Consider the following 22,774-nt stretch of genomic DNA (forward strand, 5'->3'; position numbering starts at 1 on the left):
CTTAGTTAACCTGGGGCAGGGCAGGTATCCTATACCTGCCCCAATCTCATGCCATCTGCTTCTAAGAATTTCTGTCAAGCTACCCCCCATCCATAACCCCAAACACTTGCTAATTTTCATCATCGGGGCCAAGTCTCCATCCACACGGGCCATGTGCTTCTACACCTAAACCATGGCACAGCCTTCTCCTCTCCGCTCTCTCCGGGTCTCCTCCTCCCAAGATTCTGTCTCTCCAAACCCTGGAACCTTAGCCATGCCCATCTCATTTGCCCTGCCCAGGTGTGATGGCTTTTTTATTAGTCAAACAGGTTAGGCTCTCAGGCAAAGTACAGGTAGGGCAGAGACAGCAAGCAGGAATTAGCATAAAAATACACCAGACCAACCTCCAACAGACCATAATGGGTCAGAGACCTAAAACACACAGGTGAGGGCAATAGAAATGTATCTATTTTTTCCCCTTCTCCCAGCTTGAAGCAGGTGATCCCAGGGGCGAAAACACTCATGGGAGGAGCCCAGTTTCTCAAGTCAACACAGAGCTGACCACAGACCACAAATGCCTATGAGACTTTGGTGTCAAAAGCAGGAATGGGATACATCAGTGGAACACGAGGGCCTCGGAGGGGGCAGAACCGGAGAGAAAGTAGACAAAGAACAGTGGTGGTGTGGGTTTGAACATCCTGACTCCCAACAGTTGTATGACAGGCCTCATCTACAGGCTACAGAAACCGGAACTTGCTGACAACACCACCCTATGCCGTCACACAGCACCGGTTTTGGCCCACTGAACTAGAATCCCAAGAATGAGCATTTGAACCTCTACTGTTAACCAGTGCCCCAGTGGCTCTTCTGCTACGAGCCAAGTTTGGATGGCACTAGGCTCTCTGTTCCTTTCCCACAACTGGGAAAGAACCTCACAAGGTCCCCATTTCGTACCACTGAGCTGTATCCTCAAGACCATTTTACTAAGTTACTCTTCTGCAGGCTGACCTTGAACTCTTGAAATCACTTACAGGCAAGATTCTTCTTCCTCAGCCTTCAGAATAGTTGAGGCTGTAGGCATGCACTATCAGGCCCAGCTGATTTCCAAAGGCCAATCCTACCAGCAGCCTGCTCCTTCCTGAAAACATAGACCAAAAATCATGGTTTTGACCATAGGCATGAGGTTAAGAAAGACTTCATCACATATATGTGTATTAAGGTTTTATTAAGTAAGTAGTTAAGGAGCCGCATCACATATAGAAGTGTGCAACCCAACTGAAGCTAACCTCAGATTTCGGAGGTTGGCAGAGCGGGAGTCAGTCACAAAACCGGCCATTTCCTCACCCAAATGATCATAAGGTCCTGTTAGAAAAGGAGGGAGCAAGTCTGCCAAGATGTTGCTCCTGGGTTTTGTAATGATTTCCATGGAGCTTTCAAGTCCCGTCCACACACTCAGGGTCGAGACTTCATAGCAGACGCCGCTAACCCCAACAGGATGGCAGCGACCGTGAAACCCTGGGCAGCGATCCGGGTGCGCATCATTAGTTGGGAGCGGTGGCTCTGGCCGCGGTGGAAGCAGTACAGGCCATAGGAGAGGGCAGCCGCCGTACCCAGACAGCCTGGGGAGAGGACAACACACACAGGAGGCAGCAGGTTGGGTCCTGCAGGTCCCTTGAGGATGTAGCTCACGCCGCTTTCCCAGAGCCACGACTTGCAGACCACACGGGAGGGCGGCAGTGGGTCGTTCTAGGGTCCGCTTCATCTAGGTCCGTAAAGCGTTCCTATGTGTTTCAGTCATCCCCTCTCCCGCGACCCCCAGGTCCTTTCGTCTTATCTCTGGTGGGCTCCCCTTCCCATACCCAAGGCATATCTGGTCTTCCCCCTACTTCACTCCCCCCACGAAACCACTGTCGTTTCGGTCTTCGGTTCCTACAGCACACTTACCTATGGGGACCAGTGGGTTCTCACGGGTCTTGCGAATAAACTTCTCCTTGACGGTCTCTGGGTTGCTATAGACCGTGGGGCTGAAGCCCTCGATGACTGGGGCCCGAGACGGATCAAAAGGCGCCTCTGGACTCACAGGACGCGGAGCCGCCATAACTACAGGGACAGGACAAAAATCCTGACACCGAACCGGCCTCCAGAAGGAGTCACCACGAGGGCGGGGAAATGACCTGCTGAGTATACTACGCAGGCGCTATCGTCCGTTGCATTCTGGGAGTTGTATTAAATCAATGTGCAGGCTCTACTAATAAGACTACATTTCCCAAGAATCCCTGCGCCTGCTGGGTGACGGCGTCTGTTAACACGAGGCTCTGAGAGCGTGGTTCGGAGTTTGAGCTTGCTGTATCGGGGTTTGAGCTGCTGGTGCGGCGGTGGGCACGATGCCCAAGGCCAAGGGAAAGACTCGGAGGCAGAAGTTCGGTTACAATGTTAACCGAAAGCGTCTGAACCGGAATGCTCGTCGGAAGGCAGCGCCACGGATCGAGTGGTGAGGGGCCAGTTCGGAGGCAGGGGCCTTGGCTGGCATCGACGGCGAGATGACAGAATCTCTCTCTTTCTTTGCGCTTAGCTCCCACATCCGACATGCCTGGGACCACACCAAATCCGTGCGGCAGAACCTGGCGGAGATGGGGTTGGCCATGGACCCCAACAAGGCGGTTCCCCTGCGTAAGAGGAAGGTACTAATAAAGCAACCAGGCACTTTCCCCATCGCCACACTCGCCCTTCGCTGTTCCCTTCCCCACCACCTTCTTTCACTGAGCTGAGTTTCAGAATTTGACACACACGCGCGCGCGCGCGCGCCCCCGTTTCTAGATTTGCGACAGTCTTATTTGTTTGCATTATTTCTGGTCAAAGCTTTCTAATGAACTCTTTCACTCACACTCTCTTCTCAGCACATGTATGGGCTTTGTAGTTTTCTTTCCTCCTCTGCTTACCATTTCTTCTCGGGCCTCTTTAGCATCTCAGTGGCGTTTTCTAGAATGTATCTTTTTTTTGTCCTTGACAAGCTCCCCAGAGCTTGAGTTTTTTTGTTTCTTATACTGTCTTTGGTTATCCTTAACCTGAGACATACAGTTACTTCCCAACAAATCTTTCTGAACCACTCCTTGAAGTTTTCAAAAATAGCACCCACTTCACCCACTAGCCTCTCTCCTGCTTGCTTGCTTGCTTGCTTGCTTGCTTGCTTCTGGTTTTTCGAGACAGGGTTTCTCTATGTAGCCTTGGCGGTCCTAGAGCTCACTCTGTAGACCAGGCTGGCTTCGAACTCACAGAGATTCGTCAGCCTGTGCCTTCCAAGTGCTGGGATTAAAGGCGTGCGCCACCACGCCCTGCTCTTTCCTTCTTTATTACATAGTAATTGTAAGTACATAAGATTACAGGCCTGGGACAGGGCATACAGCTTGGATGTGCTTCCCATCCCTTAACGTGATCTTGAGCTTTGTTCGCTACTAAATTCCTAGGATTCTGTTTGTTTGCTTGCTTGCTTTTTTGTTTGTTTTTTGTTTTTTGAGACAAGGTTTCTCTGTGTAGCCTTGGCTGTCCTGGACTCACTTTGTAGACTTGGCTGGCCTCGAACTCACAGCTATTCGCCTGCCTCTGCCTCCTGAGTGCTGGGATTAAAGATGTGTGCCATCACCGCCTGGCTGCAAATTCCCAGGATTCATAAGATGTTAGCTAACCTAATAAATGGGCTTGCTGAGTGAATTTGGTCCACTGACTTTTAAAACTTGCCAAAGTGGAAACTTGCCAGAGGAAAATGGCAGAACAAATTTTTAAAGCAAAGCTAAAGCTCTAATACTATCAGGTAAGTCCTTCCCATGGAGAAGACAGGCATCTGACATCGCTCTCATGTGAGCATAGAGAACTTTTCATGTGCAGTGTTTCCCTGGGTTACCACAGAGCAGAGCAGAGATAGTCACAGAAAGATGAGTTAGTTGTTTAAAAAGATGCTGTGGCTGTGAAGTACATGAGGGAGCGTGACATGCCAGGGTATGTCGTATGTGGAGGTCGGAGGACAACTTTCAGGAGTTGGTTCTCTTTGCCCAGGGTTCTGGGGATTGAACTCTGGTGGTCACTTTTACCAGATGATCCATCTTTATAGCCCTGCTGTGTTTGTCTTGGTGAAGATTTCAGTTGTTGGGACTTGGGATGCTAGCTCTTGTTACCTAGCTCTGCCTGACCTCAGGCAGGGATTTCCTTATACTAAGTATAGCTGGGTTGTGATGGGCAGGGTCCTTCCTTAACCCTAGCCAAGCTTTCTCTGACCAAAGCTGCTTGTCTATTGGTGTCATAGCTCTGTTCTTTACAGGTAAAGACCATGGAGGTAGACACGGAGGATGGACCCAAGGATCTGGTGAGGAAGCCCTATGTGGTAAATGGTGAGTGTGGGCTGTCTCCTAGGCGGGAAAGGGCACTTAGTCTCTTCGTTTACAGCTGGGGAGACCAAGATTCAGAGAGGAGAAAGAAACTGGTCCAGGGCTCAGAAGGAGTACTGTGTCATAGCTGAGACTATTAACGAGATTGAAATGTCTGAACTGAGGTAAAAGAGAGAACATAAAGTCAGGTGTCTGAAAGGATGAAGAAGAGCATTAAGTCTTAGGTTTGTTCCCAGTTTCACATGAACTTAAGGATGAACTGCTTTGTAGAGATTGTGCTGCCATTTCATCTTTCCAGTGGCAAACTTATTCCCAGGTATTCATGCTATGGAGAGTGACATAGCCCCGCAAGAAAGAAAGAATATTCTGGAATTCTTACCTATCCTTTTCCTTACCTGTTGTGGATTTGTTATTTTTGTTTTGTTGTTGGGTTTTGTTGTGAGACAGTGTTTCTATGTATATAGCCTTAGCTGTCCTGGAACTCACTCTGTAGACCAGGCTGGCCTCGAACTCAGAGATCCACCTGCCTCTGCCTCCGGAGTGCTGTTGTTATTTTTGTATTTGTATGTTGGGAATTGAGCTCAGGACCTCGTGAATGCTAAGCACTCAACCTTTTAGCTACACCTTCGTTCAGATCTTTTTTTTTTTTTCTTTTTATTCACATCTCCTGATTTGAAGAGACAGATATTTGATATGAAATTACTTGAATCCTGTCTTTTTAGCTTATCTTTAGCTGACTCATAAGAATTTTGCATAGTTCAATGTGGGGAAAAATAATTGCTGTGCTCTACTGTATATATAAAGCCACATGAACTCAAAATGGTAAGATAACTGGGATTTTGTTGTTTATTTTTGTTTGTCTCTGTTGCCATGGTTGGTCTTAAACTCACAAAGATCCACCTGCCTCTGTCTCTTTAAGTTCTGGGATTAAAGGTGCATGCCATCATGCTCTGGAAAAAAAATTGTTGTTTAGTTTTAAATTGTAGCCAAAGAACTGCATAGAATTTACCTTCTTAGCCCTGTTCTGCCTGGTGGTGGTGGCACACACCTTTAATCCCCGCACTCGGGAGGCTGACGCAGGTAGATTTCTGAGTTCGAGGACAGCTAAGGCTACAGAGAAAAACCCTGTTCCGAGAAACAAAGAAAGGAAAGTACAGTTTAAGAGTGTTGAGTGTATTCATACTGCTATAGAATATACCCCTGAACTTTGGTTTTGCAAAGCTGAGACTGCCTAACAACTAGGTCAAAATGATTCTGACTGTAAGAAATTTTAGTGCCTCACACTTAGACCAGATTTGACTACATCATTTCTGTATTTTGCCCATTTACCTGGTTCTTTCCTCCAGCTGTGCTGGAGGTGGAATGCAGGGTCTTGTATATGCCGGGGAAGCATGCTCTGCTAGTGAGCTGTACTCTATCTGTCTGGCTTTTTTCTTTTATTGGTGGGTCTTGATTGTTTGGACGGAGTCTTTTTATATAGTTGAAGCTAGCTGTGGACCTTGCTTCTGCCTCCTAAGTGCTGTGTAGACACATTTTAATGTAGCAGCATGGCTACTCTGGCTGGAGTACAGACACACCTTTAATCCAGTAGACAGGCAAGCAGATCTCTGGGTTCAAGGCCAGCCTGGTACAGAACAAGCTTCAGGTAAAGAAAAGCTTAGGTCCAGCTGTGCTGGGGCATGCCGTTAATTCTAGCACTCAGGAGCTAGAGGGATGCAGATCTCGTGAGTTCTGTCAGTGCTGTTCAGGCATTTCAGTTGAGTCAGTGAGTTGAAAGGCAGTGCAGTGGGGTTGAGTTTGTGACAGTTCAGTTAGTGGAATTCAGAGGCAGTTTTACAGAGTTGAAGAGATAGCAAGCCAGAGTGAGCCAGAAAATGAGAAGCCAGAAGATGAGAACAGATTGCTAAAATTAGTTCGAGAACAAGCAGAGCTATTCAATGAGAAACTGAGAAAAGCCAGATTGAGTCAGTCAGCTTGGAGAGAAATTTGAGCCAGAATAGCTGAGTTGAACCAGTCAGAGTTCAGAAAAATCTAGAAAGGGTGAGTTTATTAGGCAGTAAGTTTCAGGATGAAAACATCCTAGGTCTAGATTAGATTGCACAGAAGCTAGAACCTTTCTTGTCTAGGTTAGCAGATGGAGACAGTAAGCCTCCAAGACAGCAATTATCTCAGGAGAATGAAAGTTCCTTTTCCAGTAGTGCCACTATTGTCACCATGGTCAGGTTTTCTCTTCACGTGGAGCAGTGAGGTGTCTGGGTCTAGCCCCGCAGCTGTAGTGTTCAGCAACTCAGACCTTCCCATGTCAGATACTGGCATAGTACCCCAAGAAGAGACTCTCTGGTGGTAGCAGGGCTGAGAGGGACCCACCTTTTCATCTTCCTGCCCCTGGGGACCAGCACTGATTAAGATTAGTGAGCTCAGGGTCTCATTTGAAATCATACGTTGAGAATTGCTTTTCAAGGAGTTTAACACTGATGGATGAGTAAGTGGCAGAATCTGGGGTTCCAGGGCCTGAAAAAGTGGCTCCTGGATTTGAATTTGGGCCTGTGCTGCTGGTACAATAATTCTTGTGTCATGGGATTGGATGGAGGGTGTTTGGGCAGCTCAAATGATGCAGACGGTAAAACTTTATTCCATTTCCTGGCTTCTTTTACCCTAGACCTGGAGGCAGAAGCCAGCCTCCCAGAGAAGAAAGGAAACACCTTATCTCGTGACCTCATTGACTATGTTCGCTACATGGTAGAGAATCACGGGGAGGACTACAAGGTGAGGCCCACCAGGAAGAACGACTGGCCTTGTCGGAGACACGGGGCTATTTCAGCCTAGTCTGCACTGAATAGAAAAAGAATAGTCTAGGAAGGCACTCATTGTTTAAATATTTTTTGTGTGTGTGAACATTTGCCTGTGTGTATGTGTATGGATACCATGTGTGTCCCTGGTGCCTTTGGGAGTCAGAAAGAGGGTATTGGGTCCTTTGGAACTGGAGGTGCAATTTTGAGATTCCATGTATTTGAGAACTCTTAACTGCTAAGCCATCTCTCCAGCCCTTTGGGTTTTCTTTGAGTTTGTGTGTGTGTGTGTGTGTGTGTGTGTGTGTGTACACATGTACAAATGTGCCATGGTGTCTGTGTAGGTGTCAGAAGAGAGTTTTCAGGGTTACTTCTTGACATTTTCCTTATTGAGGCAGGGTTTTCCATTTTTGTTCCTGTGCTGTATAGGCCAGGTTAGTGGCCTCCTAGGAGCTTCTTCTCTTTCTGCCTCCCATCGTACTGGAGTAGTGCTGGGATTATAGATGCACATCACTCAGGGCATCATGTCTGGAGTCGCTTTGTAGACCAGGCTGGCCTCGAACTCACAGCGATCCACCTGTCTCTGCCTCCTCGAGTGCTGGGATTACAGGTGTGTGCCACCAAGCCCGGCTGTAGGGGTTTTTGTTGTTGTTGTTTTTTAAGATTTATTATTTATACAGTATTCTGCCTGCATATATGCCTGCACTCCAGAAGAGGGCACCAGATCTCATTACAAATCATTGGGAGTCACTATGTGGTTGCTGGGAATTGAACTCAGGACCTTTGGAAGAACACAGTGCTCTTAACCTCTGAGCCATCTCTCCAGCCCCCATAGGGCATTTTCTTAATTGGTGATTGAGGATAGGTGCAGCCATTCCTGGGCTGGCCCCTTCCTTAACGAGGGTGCTCTTTTCCTCGGCCCTTTAGTGTAGAAGGGCTCCAAGTCTGTGGCTGTTTTTTGTTTTGTTAGAGACAGGGTTTCTCTGTGTAGCCCTGGATGTTCTGGAGTTCACTCTGTAGACAAGGCTGGCCTCAAACTGACAGAGATCTGCCTACCTTCGCCTCCTTTATTACTTTATGTGTATGAGTGGTGCCTGTGGAGGTCAGAAGAGGGCACCAGATCCCTTAGGATTGGAGTTACAGATAGCTGTGAATCTGCTGGTCCTCTCTAGGGCAGCCAGTGCTTTTAACCACTGAACCAACTCTCCAGCCTCTGATGGCTTTTGGGGTGAAAAAGCTGGACCTCAGAGATAGGAAGTGACATGTTCAGTTCAGGCAAAGCTAGGGTTTGGATTTGAACTTCTGCTTGTTGTCCTTCCTTCACAGGCCATGGCTCGAGATGAGAAGAATTACTATCAAGATACCCCCAAACAGATTCGGAATAAGATTAACGTCTATAAGCGCTTTTACCCAACGGAATGGCAAGCCTTCATGGATTCTTTGCAGAGTAAGAAGATGGAGGTAGACTGAGTGGTGTACATCCCCAGACTCAGGCCTACTGGACCAAAGAAACCAAAGCCAGGCTTTAAAAAGGCAAGGAACGTACAGTTTCAGATGATGCTGGCAAAGTCCTGTGGAATCAGGTTTTACACACTTACTCTCTCTCTCTCCTGGAGAAGGAGCTCAGGGTTTTTTTGTTTTTGTTTTTGTTTTTTTAGAGAGGGTCTCTAATACTGCTGGCTGTTCTGTAGACTAGGCTGGCTTTGACCTTACAGAGATCAGCCTGCCTCTGCCTCCTGAGTGCTGGGATTACCGCTTCTGGGAGAAGGACCTGTTTTGAGGCCATAGTTTATGTTCTGTTGGGGCTCACAGAAAGCTAGGGCTTGCTGTTCTGTGTTCAGAGGGGATGCTTTATTTGATTGTGGAGTATTTTACCTGTGTAACATGGTTTGTTTTTGTTTTTGAGACAAGGCTTCTCTGTGTAGCCCTGGCTGGGATTAAAGGCGTATACTGCTACTTGTATACTAGTTTTGTGTCCACTGTGCCCAACTAAGCTCTGAGCTGTCCCAGGGAAAGCTAACCTTGTTAGTGCAGATGGATCATCCACCTCTGCAGCAAGCACTGCAGTTGGGGGATTTTGTAGGCCCCACCTTCTTCCTCTTGGATACTCCTATCATTGGTTTCCTCCAGAAACTTGTCAAGAGGCCTGCCTGGGCTGCCTCTAGAAGAGTAAGGAGCTGGGTCTTCTTTGCTCTCTTTTGATTGGTTTTGTTGGCCATAGCTTGAATCAAACATCAGGGACCCAGCCTGCTAGGGTTGGACTGTCAGCCTACTAGGTACTACACAACTGTGTGCCACCCACTGGGTTTACCTGTCTAGTTGCAAGGATTGCTCTTTTCTTTAGCACTCTTAAGCATTTTATACTTTGCCTATGACATTTGGTAAGATGTACTTGTATCTTTATTATAGGGAAGGATGAGATCAGAAGTGTCCAAAGTGGCCTTGGGGTCTGACATCAAGTGTGTTCTGAAGGTAGCAGGCCCATCCTTCCATTGTATTAGGTGGCTTAGAGGGTCCTACATGCATGAAGTACCTAGAACAGTCCTTAGGATCCAGTGTGTACAAGAGCTCCTGTCATTTGCTTTATATCTTCTGCCCTCTACAGAATACAAATTTGTGTCATTGGCTAGAAGGTCCCCTTAACTTGTTTATACAGTTCGGATAACAACTTCCAGAAGCCATCTGTTCTGCGTTCTTGCTCCCAGGGCATGTCAACTTCCTGTGCTCTTTCACCTGTCATGCCAGAGTTGCATGGTTTTGCAGTTGCTGGAGGTAAAACCACTATGCAAGCATTCTTGACTGACTACACTCTCACCCATGATGCCTTTCATTTTGCCTGATGGCTGGGACTCTAGCATCTGGCCCAAGGCACATGCATGAGACATGCTTCCAGAATGTCCTGTGTGTGGCCTCCTAGGCCTGAGCATAGAGGCAGTTTCGAAACACTGTTGTAGACTAGGCTGGCCTTCAGCTTGAGTGTTTAAAGGCATGTCCATTATGCCCAGCTGACAGAAGACAGTTGAGCTAATTTCTGACTGCTCACTCTGTCCCTATCACCTAGATCCCCTCCCAAGGGTTAGAAGGCTTTGTGTCACGGTCTAAGAACTGTCAACTTTCCAGAGTTTCCTGGACTGGAACTATAAGCACTCAACACACGCATCAGGGTGATTCACTGAACATAGCATTTTGTCATTTATAGTGTACCTCAGAAAGAAAGCTAGTGACACAGTTCACACAGGTGTCCTTGGTGGCCCTGTGCTCCTGGGTTCATGGGGTAGACAGAAAGACCATTTCCACACTGAGGAATTCCACTCCTGGTCTCGATAGTCATTTTCCAGATACAGCAGCAAGGGAAGGAGAGCCCCTTTTCATAGCACCCAGAAAGGACTTGGCCTCTGACGCCGGGAGGTAAAGTATCCGTTCAGAGTCTGGACCTGAGGCAGTAGGTGCATGCCGGCCCGCAGCTGGCTTCTCTTAGCAGTTCTTCCCCAACTAGTGTGAGTATACAATGACTAGAGAGTGGCTGTTTTGGTTTTCCCTCTGGTACACACCGAGCGGGCATTCTGCACTGTGAACTACATCCCAAATCTGCTCTGAGGCGCCAGTTCTCTCCATCCTCCTTTACATGGACTCTGGGGATCAAACTCAGGCTACCATCAGGCTTGCATGGCCAATGCCAAGGGGCTGTCTGGCTTTTATTTTTGTGTCAAGGTCTCACCTAATTGTCCAGGCTGTCCTTGAACTCCCTCTGTAAACAGGCAGACCACAACTGTCCCCTAAGTAGCTGGGACAACAGACCACTAGGCCTGGCTTCAGATAAGGTTAGTTCAGCAAACACAGTGAAATTCTTTTATTTTTAAGTTCACCCCTCCCCCGCACCCTGGGAAATATGACAGTTGTACATGATGATGCTCATTAGACAAAGGACTTTAAATTAGGAAAAAGAGTCCCTCTCAGCAAGTCTGGTTCCAAGGTAAGCTTTGAGCACTGGGCAGTAAGGTGGGAATCCTCAGAACAAACAAGGTTTCTCCCCTTCCCACCAAGATGAAAAGTTGCCATCAAAATTTCAAATACTCTAAAATCCAAGTCATTCCTTAAATATTTAATACAAAAGCAGAAATTCACTTCTAAAGAGAATGATTTGTCTTGTTGTAATTCCATTCTCATGGGCTGGAGTCCAGGGCACAGTTAAGTAGGCCTCTCTTCTGATGGTTGTGCTCACTTCAACTTGGAAGCTTTCTACTTCCTGGGTTGCAAGTTGGACATCTGGCAAGCACAGCACACAGTCAATTTTCCAAAAGCAAACTGAAAGCCAGGCATGATGGCCCTACAGTCCCAGCACATGGGAAGTTGAGGAAGGAGGACTGTCATGAGTTCAAGGCTAGCCTGGGCTACAAAGAGGCACCTGTCTTTAAAAAAAAAAAAAAAAGCATGGTGGCTGTCTTCTCATTTAGTAGCCCCCCTGGGAGCCCAAAGGCTCCTTTGCCTGCACCAGTGTCAACACAAAGACCGGCTTTGTACTGGTTAATCACTGGTCAGGGAATAATCACTGCAGAGAACACAAATTTTCAGTCTCTGCTTTGGCTGGCAAGTAAATGGTCCCAGAGGCTTGGTGACATGCCCAGGGCCACTCTGATGGCTCTTCTAGTAGTCCTGTCTTGTGTTCTGGGCCATATGGTAGTATCTGTGTACTAGATTCTGAAGTACTTGTCTCCAGCTATGGTTCCAAGGCCAGGCTGGGGGAAGGGAAAGCTATAGTTCTGTCTCCATTGACACCCATAGGTTACCTCATGCCATGATTCCAGGCAGTGCTCAAAGTTCACATTCTCTATGACAGTCTCCTAGGGTTTTCATTACAGCACCTAGAAACAGAACTTAGAACTTTGGCCTATTCATTTGATAAATACATAAATAAATAAAATGCCATTCTGAGGCCCTCCAGTCTTGTCCAGGACGCAGGCTCCCTCTAGGCTTATGTAAACATGGGCATTGGCACAATTAGTACAAAAGAGCAGGCTGTCTCCAGACCTGGAGGAAGCTATTCTTCCACCCTGTTTGGTGCACTGCACTTTGTAATCAATAAAGGTGGGCAGGCCAGGCCTTAACCGCAGGGAGGTGCTCAGAAAATTCTTAGCTAAAGTCTAGAGGTTGATCCTCATTTGGCATTGCCAGAGCTGGCTTCGAGCTGGATATCCCCTGCCTTTGAAATGATGGCTCCGGGGCCAGAGGGGCAGAAACACAAGGCCACAGAGAGAGTAGGGGCTGGAGGATAATGAAGGCCTAGGAGCAAAGACATGACGTGCTCCACCCAGAACCTTCCCACACAGCAGGTGTATGATGTCATCAGGAGTGGACAGTGAGGTGGGAAACCCAAAGGCTCAGGAGTACCTGTGATATCCACACTGGTTCTTCAACCCGTGGGAGGCCCTGCAGGGAAGGACCAGTGAGCCCGCGGGGCATCACACTGTGCAGGAGAGCAAGGGAGGCTAGAGCTGCAGTCACCTCCCTGCCCATGGCCACCTTCTGCACGGTTTGGCCTCACTCTTGAGGGGAGAGGAAGTGCTGCTACAGTGCTCCTGCCCAAGGCCTAGGCTGGCAGTGAGGATGCAGGAGGCAGCAGGACTGTGGTCTCCAAGGCTGGGCAGCAAGCTTAGGAGAGAAGCTCCAAGAGCAGTTTCCAGATGCGCACAGTGCCAGGTTCCTCGAAGCCAGATCCTGCAGGGGCAATGCTGGCTGCCAAGAGGAAAACCTCCCTCTGGTTGTCACTGGCAAGCAGGCCCAGCTCCTGCTGCAGCTCCACCATACTCATGGCCCCGCTCAGGTCCTGCAACGAACACAAGCCAGCAGTGTGGCTGTCAGACAATGCTCCTAGTGTGATGCCACCCTTGCTGTCCGTGACAGAAATGTTCAGCTACTCTAGGGAAAAGCAGGACCTGAAATCCCAGGAGGTGCCTGTAGATCCCGTGAATAGGCTCAGTGCCCTTCTTCCTGACTCTCCTTTGTGGCACCCTGTTTTTATTGAGCTACCCACCAGTGTCTAAAGAAGTAGCTCTTACTATTAAGACACCTACCTGCCAAGTCTGACTCTCACAGTCCACTTAACTGATGAAGAGGCTGGCTTGGTATGTCACTTCACTCCACAGTGACAAATGATAGAGCTAGGTTCCAAGTTCATGTTGATAACCAAACATTTAAACTTTTGGAACCCCAACCCATGTCTTACATAACGTAAAAGCACATAGTGGGGTAACTTCTGGACAATCTAGCTTGGGTGGGGACGGGAAAAGGCTACTAGACACTGGCTGGCAATAACACCTTTGCATTTCATCACTGCTTCAAGATTCTTGGAGCAGGTCCTCCATGGTAGGACCTCACCTGTTGACTCCTGTGTGGTGTGAATGAAAATGGCCACCATGGGGCTGGAGAGATGGCTCAGTGGTTAAGAGCACTGCCTGCTCTTCCAAAGGACCCGGGTTCAATTCCCAGCACCCACGTGGCAGCTCACAACTGTCTGTAACTCCGAGATCTGACATCCCTACACCAAAGCACATAAATTCAAAATTAAATAAAAATTAAAAAAAAAAAAAAAAAAGAAAGAAAAAGAAAATGGCCACCATACGCTCATATATCGGAATGCTTGGTCCAAGGTGAGTAGAGCTATTTGAGGTGTTAGGAAGTGTGGCTTTGTTGGGGGAAGTGTAGGGGTGGTCTTCAAGATTTCAAAAGTGAAACTGTAAGCAAGCCACCAATACGCTCTTCTGTTAGTTGCCTTGGTCATGGGATCTTCAGAGTAACAGAATAGTAAGATACCTGATGCTGGTTCAAAATGCTATAAAGTAATTTTTAAATTCATTGTCCTGGGTAGTTCTAAAGCTCCAAGAAAGCACCATTACTAGTGGCACGAGGGCTGGGCTTGGTGGCACAAGCCTTTAATCCTAGCACTTGGGAGACAAGAGGCTGGTGGGTTGCCATATCTTAAGACCCCATGTCCCAAACAAACACATTAGACCAGAACAGGCATAAATGGGGATTGTCCCAGGTGGGCCAGGACATATGGTAGCTGTGTGTGTGTGTGTGTGTGTGTGTGTGTGTGTGTGTGTGTGTGTGTGTGTGTGTAAAACCTTGGCTGTCTGGAACTCACTCTGTAGACTAAGCTCACCCTACACTCAAAGAGATCAGCCTGCCACTGCCTCCCAAGTGCTGGGATTAAAGGTGTGCACCCCACTGCCACGTGGTAGCCATATTTATAATTATCAAGTGTCTCTTGATAGGCAGGACAAATCTGAGATCAAAGAGACAAGTTAGAAATGTGGGCACAAGCCCCAAGGAAAACAACGCTGTACAATGGCGTTTGCCCTGGAGTTGATGGTGCATAAAATGCCTTCTGTGATCCTGGGGGTTTCTGGGCCCAAGAAAGCCCTCTAGGGCTGGAGAGATGGCTCAGTGGTTAAGAGCACTGCCTGTTCTTCCAAAGGACCCGGGTTCAATTCCCAGCACCCACATGGCAGCTCACAACTGTCTGTAACTCCAAGATCTGACACCCTCACACCAATACACATAGATTAAAATTAAATAAAAAATATTAAAAAAAAAAAAGAAAGAAAGCCCTCTAGATCCAAGGAGGGTATAGTGACCTCTGGGTCTCATGCATACAATGTAAGTGACTCTACCAGAGTTCCAGTTTGGCCCAACAACACCAACTCTGGGGAAGACCTGAATTCTCAAATCAGTCTTTGCTCCAGTAGTAACTTCAGGCATTGCGACAACAGAGCCTGCCATAGGGTGTGGCAGGACTGCAGTGGGGTGATGGCTGTCTGGTGTTCACAATGTGCCCAAACACTGAGTGCTCATATTATTATTGCTAATGTACCCAACTTCTTTTCACTTCTGAGCTTAGTGCAGGGGCAGGATGGTCCTAGAAGCAGGCATTTCAGCTCTGCCCCTGTAGAGTCCCACCTGTAAAGCAGAAGCAGTGTTCTATACCTTGGATTAGACCAATAAAAAACTGTCATTCAGGACAGGTGTGGCAGTGCACAACTACAATCCCAGCACTCAGGAGGAGGCAGAATTATGATTTCCAGGTCAGCCTAGGTTGCATGGTACAGCTATCTAAGTGCTCAAGACAGGTGTCTCGGAAATACAGGAAAAGAAAATAGTTAAAACTACACCTGACATACAGTACTTAATAACTGTTTCTTGTATCTCTCCAGGGTAACAGAAGACAGGGAGACAAAGAGAAAAGACAGGTTAGAATGGTAAAGATGAGAGGCAGAAGAGGTGGGGATAGTATCTTAGACAGAGCTCAGGCTCCAATCCCTCTATCCACCCCCTTGCCGTGCCTAGGCCTCAGCTCACATCCCAGAGTTCTCACCTGCTTGTTGGCCACTACAACAACAGGCAGATCAGGGTCCTTGTCCAGCAGTCTCTGCAGCTCCTGCCGAGCCCAGGGCAACCTTAGCCGATCAGTCGAGTCCACCATGAACACCAGCACGTCCACCTCATTCACAAACTCCTTCCAATAGAAGCGCAGGTTCTGGCTGCCACCAACTGAGGAGAAGCCAAGGGCCAGCTCAGAGCCCAGTGCTCCCTGCAGCGTGGCTCTGACCATGGCCCCAACCCACTTCCAGCTCCTAAGTTTCCACTAGTCAGGGACAAAAGAAGTGCCATAGTCCAGAGCCAGTTAGACCTCTTAAGAGAGGCCACCATCTTTGTGTGCCAGTCTCTTACTGAGTGAGGAGGTGTCAGCACGCCCTAGATGTACCATCTGTGACGTTCCCTTCACAGGACTGGCACACTATGCTCTACAAATGGTAGTCGTCAGCTGTCTGTCTTAGGCTGCCTTGCCCCTTACCAGTTCCTAGCCCCTGGTCAGAAGCTGGGGGCCCAGTGCCTAGCAAGCCAGAATCCCTTGCCTTGCAGTGTGCTGCTTGTCTCAACTCAGTCCCCATTCAAGCTTGTCATCCCTTTCCCCTTGGAAACACTGTAGGGAGGCATACTGAACAGGGTCACCCCACATAGCGTCTGCTTTTCTGTTCCTCTTTGCCCCTCTGCTCAGTTTCCCCTGAACCCCGGTCTGCTCTGCTTCTATTAGCTCCACTCTAAATCCCCCAAAGCCTCAGCACAATGCCTTGGCACACAGCAGGCACTCATGGAGTCTTTACTGAGTGCTTACCAGGTGCCAAGCACTGATCTGGGTGCTGGGGATATGGAAATGGGCAGGCTGGAGTCAGGCTTTTAAGGAACTCATTCCCTCCCCAACCAGAACAGACCAGGCAACCAGTTAAGACCTACTCTAGAAAGCCAGGAATCAGAACAAGGGAAGGTGGCTGGAGGGCTGTGGGTGGTCATCTGGAAATGTCTTCAAGGAGGCTGGGTGTGAGCTGAGTAGAGGATGAGGAGGAGTGAACCATGGAGAAAACTAAAGCATCTCAGGCAGAGCAAAGAAATGAGCTCTGTGCATAAGAGAAAGAGAGTGGGCAAGACACTTCCAGAGAGTGAGGAGAAAAGACAGAAGCTAGCCCTCAGTGGTCCAGAATGTGTTTCTGAAAATACACTGCAGGAAGATCTTTAAGGAAGCAATTGTAGTATTGATGGGAAAGACTAAAGTGGCTCGAACCAGGCAGCAATAACAGAGGGTGTAGGAGAAAGACAGTCTATCCAAGTCCATAGCTAACACAACACAGATTCCATGGGTGAGTTAAATAAAGTGTCACCAGTAATGAATCTGCCCCCTTAGCAGTTTTGCCAAAGAGTGCATTCTCAGTTGGACCCCAGACCAGGATGCTGAGGCTGTGTGAAGGGATTGTTGCGGAGGAGGAAACCTCTGGGACTTAACTGGAAATTTGGGATTTTTTGTTGTTGAGTTTTTTGAGACTGAAAGACCAGGATGGACTCAATTTTGTGGCAATTTTCCTGCCATAGCCTCCTGAGTGCTGGGATTATAGGTGTGACCCACTATGCCTGACAGCAATCTGGGTTTGAATCTCAGATGAGTGGCTCCACTGTACCTGGACTGTTGGGATAACCCACACATATTGTCTCAACTGACTGTGAAAATGAGTTCCTATATTCTCAATTGTTAATTGTTGTGCCAGCTGCGCCAGGCTAGCAGGATATGAAAATGTTTGTTGCTTCCTCACCTGCCCAAAAAAGAAGCTGCAAGCTGCCTGGTGAAGGCCACCTAGCCCCAGTGCCAGCTGGATGAGTAAGGAGTGCAGCTGAGGGCTGGGGCTGGGGCAGAAGGACCAAGAGAAGGAGGGAAGCAGAGACGTGGGAAGAGAAGCAGCCTGGAACTAGCAGGGAGGTAGAGCACACAGAAAAGCCGCGTGGAGAGGTGCAGTGGCGGAGAAGGTAAGTTAGATGGACTACCTGAGAGACTTGCCCAGCAAACAGGCCATCAGCCTCACACTATATAGATGTCTCTGTGTCTTTATTATTAAACCTCAAGCAGGACCCCCAAAGCCCACAATACTGGATTGTCACCTGTCAGCACACAGGCACATGAAAACACCTCACATGGGTGGGAAAATGAATATTATTTCTGTCAAACAGTACTGTCACTGTACTCATGTCCTTGTCATAAGAGACAGAATAGCCAGGCGGTGGTGGCGCACACCTTTAATCCCAGCACTTGGAAGGCAGAGGCAGGTGGATCTCTTGAGTTCAGGCCAGCCTGGTCTACAAGCGAGTCCAGGACAGCCAAAGAAACCCTATCTCGAAAAACCAAAAAAGAAGAAGAAGAAGAAGAGGAGGAGGAGGAGGAGGAGGAGGAGGAGGAGGAAGAGGAGGAGACAGAGAAAACTTGATGTGAGTCCAAAGTCCTAAGTAAACATCAATGTTTGTTACAATCAGGAAGAAAAGGAGTGACCAGGCTTGGCCAGATCACAAAGGCCTAAGACCAGAAGAATGAAGCCCACTCAGGCCAAGAGTTAGGCTCTCAGACCTTAAGCCATCGCCTAGCACTTAAACACATCAGTCTTCACGGTTTTGGCCCTGTGACTCCTCAAGAGACTGTGGCTAGACTTCAGTGGCCAAGAACTGCTTCCTTCTGCATATTCTGTCGCCCTTTTCTAAGCCCCAAGAAATCTAGGACTGAGGATAGGGCTACTCTGTCCCCTCTCTGATTACTCATTCAATATGCCCTCTCAGACACCTGTTTAAGGACTGACCCTTTGGGCCAGAAATGGATAACATCAGTCTATGACCAGGGTGCGCCTGGCCTCATCAGGAACAGAGGGTGATGTCACCAATCCTGCAGCTGAAGGGGGACCAGATACAGGCAGCAGCCAGGAAAGCTTCAAAGAATGTCATTCTCAAACTACAGTTGAAAACTGGTTGTGGCAGTGTGTACCTGTAACTCCAACACTCAGCTGGTGGAAAGACAAAAGTTCAAGAGTTCAAGACCAACCTCAATTCCATGAAACAATCTCAAACACACAAAACCCTAAATAATGAAAGAAAAGAAACTACAGTTTAAACGAGTGGTAGTAGCTTATCAAGCATTTCATGTGTGCAAAGAACGGATAAGCAAGCAAGCACCCTTCAAAAGGGCCTAGGGGGCCTGTTGTGTTACATCACTGGAAAGCTGGGGAACCCTTATGATTTAACTTGTTGGGAACTTGTTTCTACAAGTATCTAATCGGCAGATTAGCTGATGGTAGTTTCAGGGAGTTATCTGGGGGGTACATACAAACTCTTAGCTGTTAGTCTGTCAGTTTAAGGCACATGCAGTGAAGGGTAGGGGTTGCCATTTGGAAACAGTGGATAAGAAGAACCCGAAGTGCCACAATGTTCTATATCTTGAGCCTTGAAGAGAAGCAGGAAGGATTTCATAAAGGGGAAAATGTCCTGCTTAGTAATGCATTTTGTGGATTCCTCCAAAGAATCTAGGCCGGGGCCAGCAGTGGTGCTGGGGAGAAGGGGGTTTCTTGCTCACTCTCTAACAGGTCCACCTCGAAATTCTTGGTGGGCAGCCGCACGGAGTTGAAGCCCCAAGTGGGGACGTGGCCTTCCAGCGGTGGCTTCCCCGAAAGCATGCGCAGGAAGGTGCTTTTCCCAGAGCCATCCAACCCCAGCACCAGCACTTCGCGCTGCTCCAGCTCCTCCAATGCCGGCTCATCTTCCTCATCCTCCGGCTACGGAACAGAGATCAAGCTGCAGTTTCCAAACCCGCTCCTGACCCTTCCTTCCCTAGGGACAACACAATGCACGGCGGTGCCCAAGCATGTCCTCCATGCGTCCGAGAGCAGGAGGCAGTAGTCTGGAATAGCAGGGGCAGGGGCTACTTTTCGAGTCCTAAACTAAAAAAATCTCACTTCTCTGATTCCCAGCGATTCCGGGCACATTCTCCCCTAACGCAAATCCTTGATTTCCACCGACTGTAAGCCCAAGACAGTCCCCAAATCTCAGGGTTTAGCCGCAATCGGGCTGAAGGTTCTACCCGGCATCCCTCGGGGCGGCGCCACTGCGCAGGTGCCAGGCTGGCTCCCGCCGCACCCACTGGGTTACAGAACCCCGCTGCCCTGTCCAGCGTGCACCCCGCGCGCTCGGCGCCTCGCAGCACTCACCTCCCACTCGTCCCACTGAGGGAGGCGGGGGGTTTCAGCGCCCCACCAGGCCTCGCCCCGGTCCCACCGCCGCTCCCGGCCGCTGCCGAAGTAAGTTTTCCAGAGGATAAAGAGCACCGAGCCTAGCACGGCCGCGGCGCCACCCAGAGCCAGCACCAGTGGGCCCAGTGGCCGCGGCGCCATTTGGTTTGGGAGCGTCGCTGGGGCGGGTACAAGACCGACCAGCCTGCTGCGGAAGATGGTGCTGTGGCCGCGCCCACCCGCCGGACCCCGCCACACTACAAGCCCCACAATGCACCGTTCGCTGCCTGCTATGGCGCACAGGGATAGGGGGCTCGGGTGGGGCGGACCTTCCAGGGAGGGGCGCGGGTTCTGGTCGGTGTAGTAGGCGTGGACCTCTGCGGATCTGTGGAGCTCCCCGAATCCCCCTTCCCATCCACCCTCCCCCCGCCCCAGCACTTCAGAGTAGGAAACATTGAGACTTGGGAGGTTGCCCAACGTAGCACCGTAGTCTAATTTTACATTCAAACCCAGTCTATGTCACCTGGACCACAAGGAGAAAACTATTTGTATGGAATCATACGCCAATGGGATGGCAGAAAGAACTACAAGTTCCCTATTGGAAGCAGCTTCTAAACCTTCTTTGGCTGCCTCCTGGAGGCCAAGGCTTCTTGTGGTGCTGTGCACGGTGATGAATGTGGGGCCAGTAAAGTTTAGAAATAACATCTTGTCAGCAATTCCCAGAGATTGCAGGACTTCCAGGTACCGCATCAGAAAGAGGAGGAACAGGAAAAATGATCCCCAAGTTACAGTAGTCCTTTGGCCCTTCGCAGTGGCTGCGGGATAATGGGAGCGAGCCCTTGACTCCCAGTGTCCAGCTATGCCTGCCCCTTTAAAGTGCCCTACGTACTGCACACACCTTATAGTACCAGTTTCTCTATGTCCTAGACTCTGTCTTTCTTCAGTCCCCTTTACTTTTGGCTATGTGTCTATGCAGCTATCTTTTTTTTTTTTTTTTAAGATTTATTTATTATGAATACAGTGTTCTGCCTGCATTACCCCTGCAGGCCAGAAGAGGGCACCAGACCTCTTTATAGATGGTTGTGAACCACCAAGTGGTTGCTGGGAATTGAACTCAGGACCTTCAGAAAAGCAATCTGTGCTCTTAACCTCTAAGCCATCTCTCTAGCCCATGCAGCTGTCTTGACATCCTGTTTCTTATTTAAAAACATGGGGCTGGAGAGATGGCTCAGCAGTTAAGAGCGCTAACCGCTCTTCCAGAGCACCCCTGGGTTCAGTTCCCAGCACCCACATGGTAGCTCACAACTCTCTGTAACTTCAAGATCTGACACTTTCACACAGACATACACAAAGGCACATAAAATAAAAATAAATAAATTTTAAAAAATAATTTCTATCGGGGTTGGAGAGATGACTCACGGGTTTAGAGCGCTGGCTGCTCTTCCAGAGGACCAACATTCCATGCCTAACACCCACATAGTTGCTTACAACTGTCTAACTCCAGTTCTAGAGCATTCAACACCCTTAGCTGGCTTCTGCAAGCACCATGCATACCCATGCTCATAGCACCCAGACATACAAGCAGGCAAAACACCTATACAAAACAAACCAAAACTCTATATAGCAACACTTTTGTGGGGGAGCAGTTCGTGTAGCTTATTTGAGAATCGAAATCAAACTAACAGAAGAAGATAGAGTAGTATAAAAGGTTTTACTCGAAGCGGTTCTCAACCCTCCTGTGAGTTCCTTACAGTTTATACAGTTCCTTATGTTGTGTTGACCCTCCCAACTATAAAATTGTTTTATCTGCTGCTTTATAATTTTGCTGCAGTTATAAATCATAGTATGAATCTGAGTAGTGGGGTCACGACCCACAGGTTGAGAACCACTGCTTTACTTTACTGTTTGTCTGGCAGAAAAGAAGATATTCTCTCTTTTTCAATAACTCTCTCTTTTTCTTTATTTTTTTAGATCTATGTGTATGAGGGTTTCCCTATGTATATGTACACCACTGAGTGCCCGATGCCTCCCCAGGTCAGAAAAGGACACTGTAGCCTGTTTAGCTGGGGTTAGCCAAAATGGTTGTGAGCTGACATGTTGGGTTCTGGGAATTGTATCTGAGTGCTCTGCAAGAGTGTCAAGTGTTCTAAAGTGCTGAGCTGACTCTCCAGTCCCCAGGGAAGAAGGCATTTAAATACATTCTTCACTGTGTCCATCTGGCTGTTGGCACAATGGACCCCAAGAAACTGAGGTTTAGCCCCTCCCCCCAGGAGTTGAAGCAGGAGACAGGGAAGTTAAGGCAGTTAGAGATTGGTCCCAGTAAGACCCCACTCCACATTCTGTTCAGAGTCTCCTGACTTGATTGAAAATGGCCCACAGCCAGGCATGTGATGCACGCCTTTAATCCAGCACTTGGGAGGCAGAGGCAGGTGGATCACTGTGAGTTCGAGGCCAGCCTGGTCTACAAAGTGAGTCCAGGATGGCCAAGGCTAACACAGAGAGACCCTGTCTCGACAAACAAACAACAACAACAACAACAGAACCAAAAAGAAAATGGCCCACAGATCAAAGCCCCTTTGCTCAGTGATGACCTTTAGATAATTTCACTACTTTATGAGAGAGCTGTGGTGCTGAGGGAAAAATCATCATTTTGTATACCAGGAAAAGAGAAATTATCTTTTTTTTTTTTTTTTTTTTTTTTTTTGGTTTTTCGAGACAGGGTCTCTCTGTAGCCTTGGCTGTCCTGGACTCACTTTGTCGACCAGGCTGGCCTCGAACTCACAGTGATCCGCCCGCCTCTGCCTCCCGAGTGCTGGGATTAAAGGCATGCGCCACCACGCCCGGCGAGAAATTATCTTTTTACCTCCTACCTATTATAGCTTTGTTCTGTAACCATTTTTTAAGAAATATTTATTAATTATTATGAATACAATGCTCTGCCTGCATGTGTACCTGCAAACCAGAAGAGGGCACAGATCACATTATAGATGGTTGTGAGCCACCATGTGGTTGCTGGGAATTGAACTCAGGACCTCTGGAA

The 22,774-nt window shown here is 48.4% G+C and overlaps 3 protein-coding genes and 1 pseudogene across 7 annotated transcripts in view; 2 read left to right on the forward strand and 2 right to left on the reverse strand.

Annotated features, from left to right (window-relative positions):
• LOC311605065 (small ribosomal subunit protein uS2-like) overlaps positions 1 to 22,774 on the forward strand; it is a 986,626-nt pseudogene that overhangs the window by 859,668 nt on the left and 104,184 nt on the right. The window lies entirely within an intron of this gene.
• On the reverse strand, positions 1,188 to 2,168 carry HIGD2A (HIG1 hypoxia inducible domain family member 2A). Its single transcript, XM_084795844.1, has 2 exons — positions 1,924 to 2,168; positions 1,188 to 1,598 (listed from the first exon to the last, which is right to left on the reverse strand). The coding sequence occupies exons 1-2, from the start codon at positions 2,075 to 2,077 to the stop codon at positions 1,432 to 1,434; spliced, it is 321 nt and encodes a 106-aa protein (XP_084651970.1). The 5' UTR covers positions 2,078 to 2,168; the 3' UTR covers positions 1,188 to 1,431.
• Positions 2,270 to 9,103, forward strand: NOP16 (NOP16 nucleolar protein). The gene is made up of 5 exons (XM_084795838.1): positions 2,270 to 2,470; positions 2,552 to 2,660; positions 4,292 to 4,361; positions 7,018 to 7,124; positions 8,474 to 9,103. The coding sequence occupies exons 1-5, from the start codon at positions 2,364 to 2,366 to the stop codon at positions 8,615 to 8,617; spliced, it is 537 nt and encodes a 178-aa protein (XP_084651964.1). The 5' UTR covers positions 2,270 to 2,363; the 3' UTR covers positions 8,618 to 9,103.
• On the reverse strand, positions 10,983 to 19,980 carry ARL10 (ARF like GTPase 10). 4 transcript variants are annotated; one of them, XR_014781897.1, is made up of 5 exons: positions 19,714 to 19,980; positions 19,083 to 19,281; positions 15,519 to 15,694; positions 12,536 to 12,971; positions 10,983 to 11,413 (listed from the first exon to the last, which is right to left on the reverse strand). XR_014781897.1 is itself a non-coding variant. In XM_084795831.1 (4 exons), the coding sequence occupies exons 1-4, from the start codon at positions 19,894 to 19,896 to the stop codon at positions 11,387 to 11,389; spliced, it is 585 nt and encodes a 194-aa protein (XP_084651957.1). In that variant the 5' UTR covers positions 19,897 to 19,980; the 3' UTR covers positions 10,983 to 11,386. The 4 variants fall into 4 exon arrangements, 3 of the variants coding, with proteins under 3 accessions (XP_084651957.1, XP_084651955.1, XP_084651956.1); XM_084795831.1 differs by lacking the exon at positions 12,536 to 12,971; XM_084795829.1 differs by having other exon boundaries at positions 10,983 to 12,971.

Source organism: Acomys minous (genome assembly GCF_964271855.1).
Source record: "Acomys minous genome assembly, chromosome: 9".
Classification (NCBI taxonomy): domain Eukaryota; kingdom Metazoa; phylum Chordata; class Mammalia; order Rodentia; family Muridae; genus Acomys; species Acomys minous.

Bases quoted from the DNA above. Each gene is read 5' to 3' on its own strand.
- HIGD2A (XM_084795844.1), bottom strand. From the start codon at position 2,077: ATGGCGGCTCCGCGTCCTGTGAGTCCAGAGGCGCCTTTTGATCCGTCT. The intron at 1,599-1,923 runs GTAAGTGTGCTG...TCCTCTCCCCAG, and splicing joins GAACCCACTGGTCCCCATAG to GCTGTCTGGGTACGGCGGCT.
- NOP16 (XM_084795838.1), top strand. From the start codon at position 2,364: ATGCCCAAGGCCAAGGGAAAGACTCGGAGGCAGAAGTTCGGTTACAAT. The intron at 2,471-2,551 runs GTGAGGGGCCAG...CTTTGCGCTTAG, and splicing joins GCAGCGCCACGGATCGAGTG to CTCCCACATCCGACATGCCT. The intron at 7,125-8,473 runs GTGAGGCCCACC...CTTCCTTCACAG, and splicing joins ATCACGGGGAGGACTACAAG to GCCATGGCTCGAGATGAGAA.
- ARL10 (XM_084795829.1), bottom strand. From the start codon at position 19,896: ATGGCGCCGCGGCCACTGGGCCCACTGGTGCTGGCTCTGGGTGGCGCC. The intron at 19,282-19,713 runs GTGAGTGCTGCG...TCTGTTCCGTAG, and splicing joins CTCAGTGGGACGAGTGGGAG to CCGGAGGATGAGGAAGATGA. The intron at 15,695-19,082 runs GTGAGCAAGAAA...GCTTCTCCTCAG, and splicing joins CGAGGTGGACCTGTTAGAGA to TTGGTGGCAGCCAGAACCTG.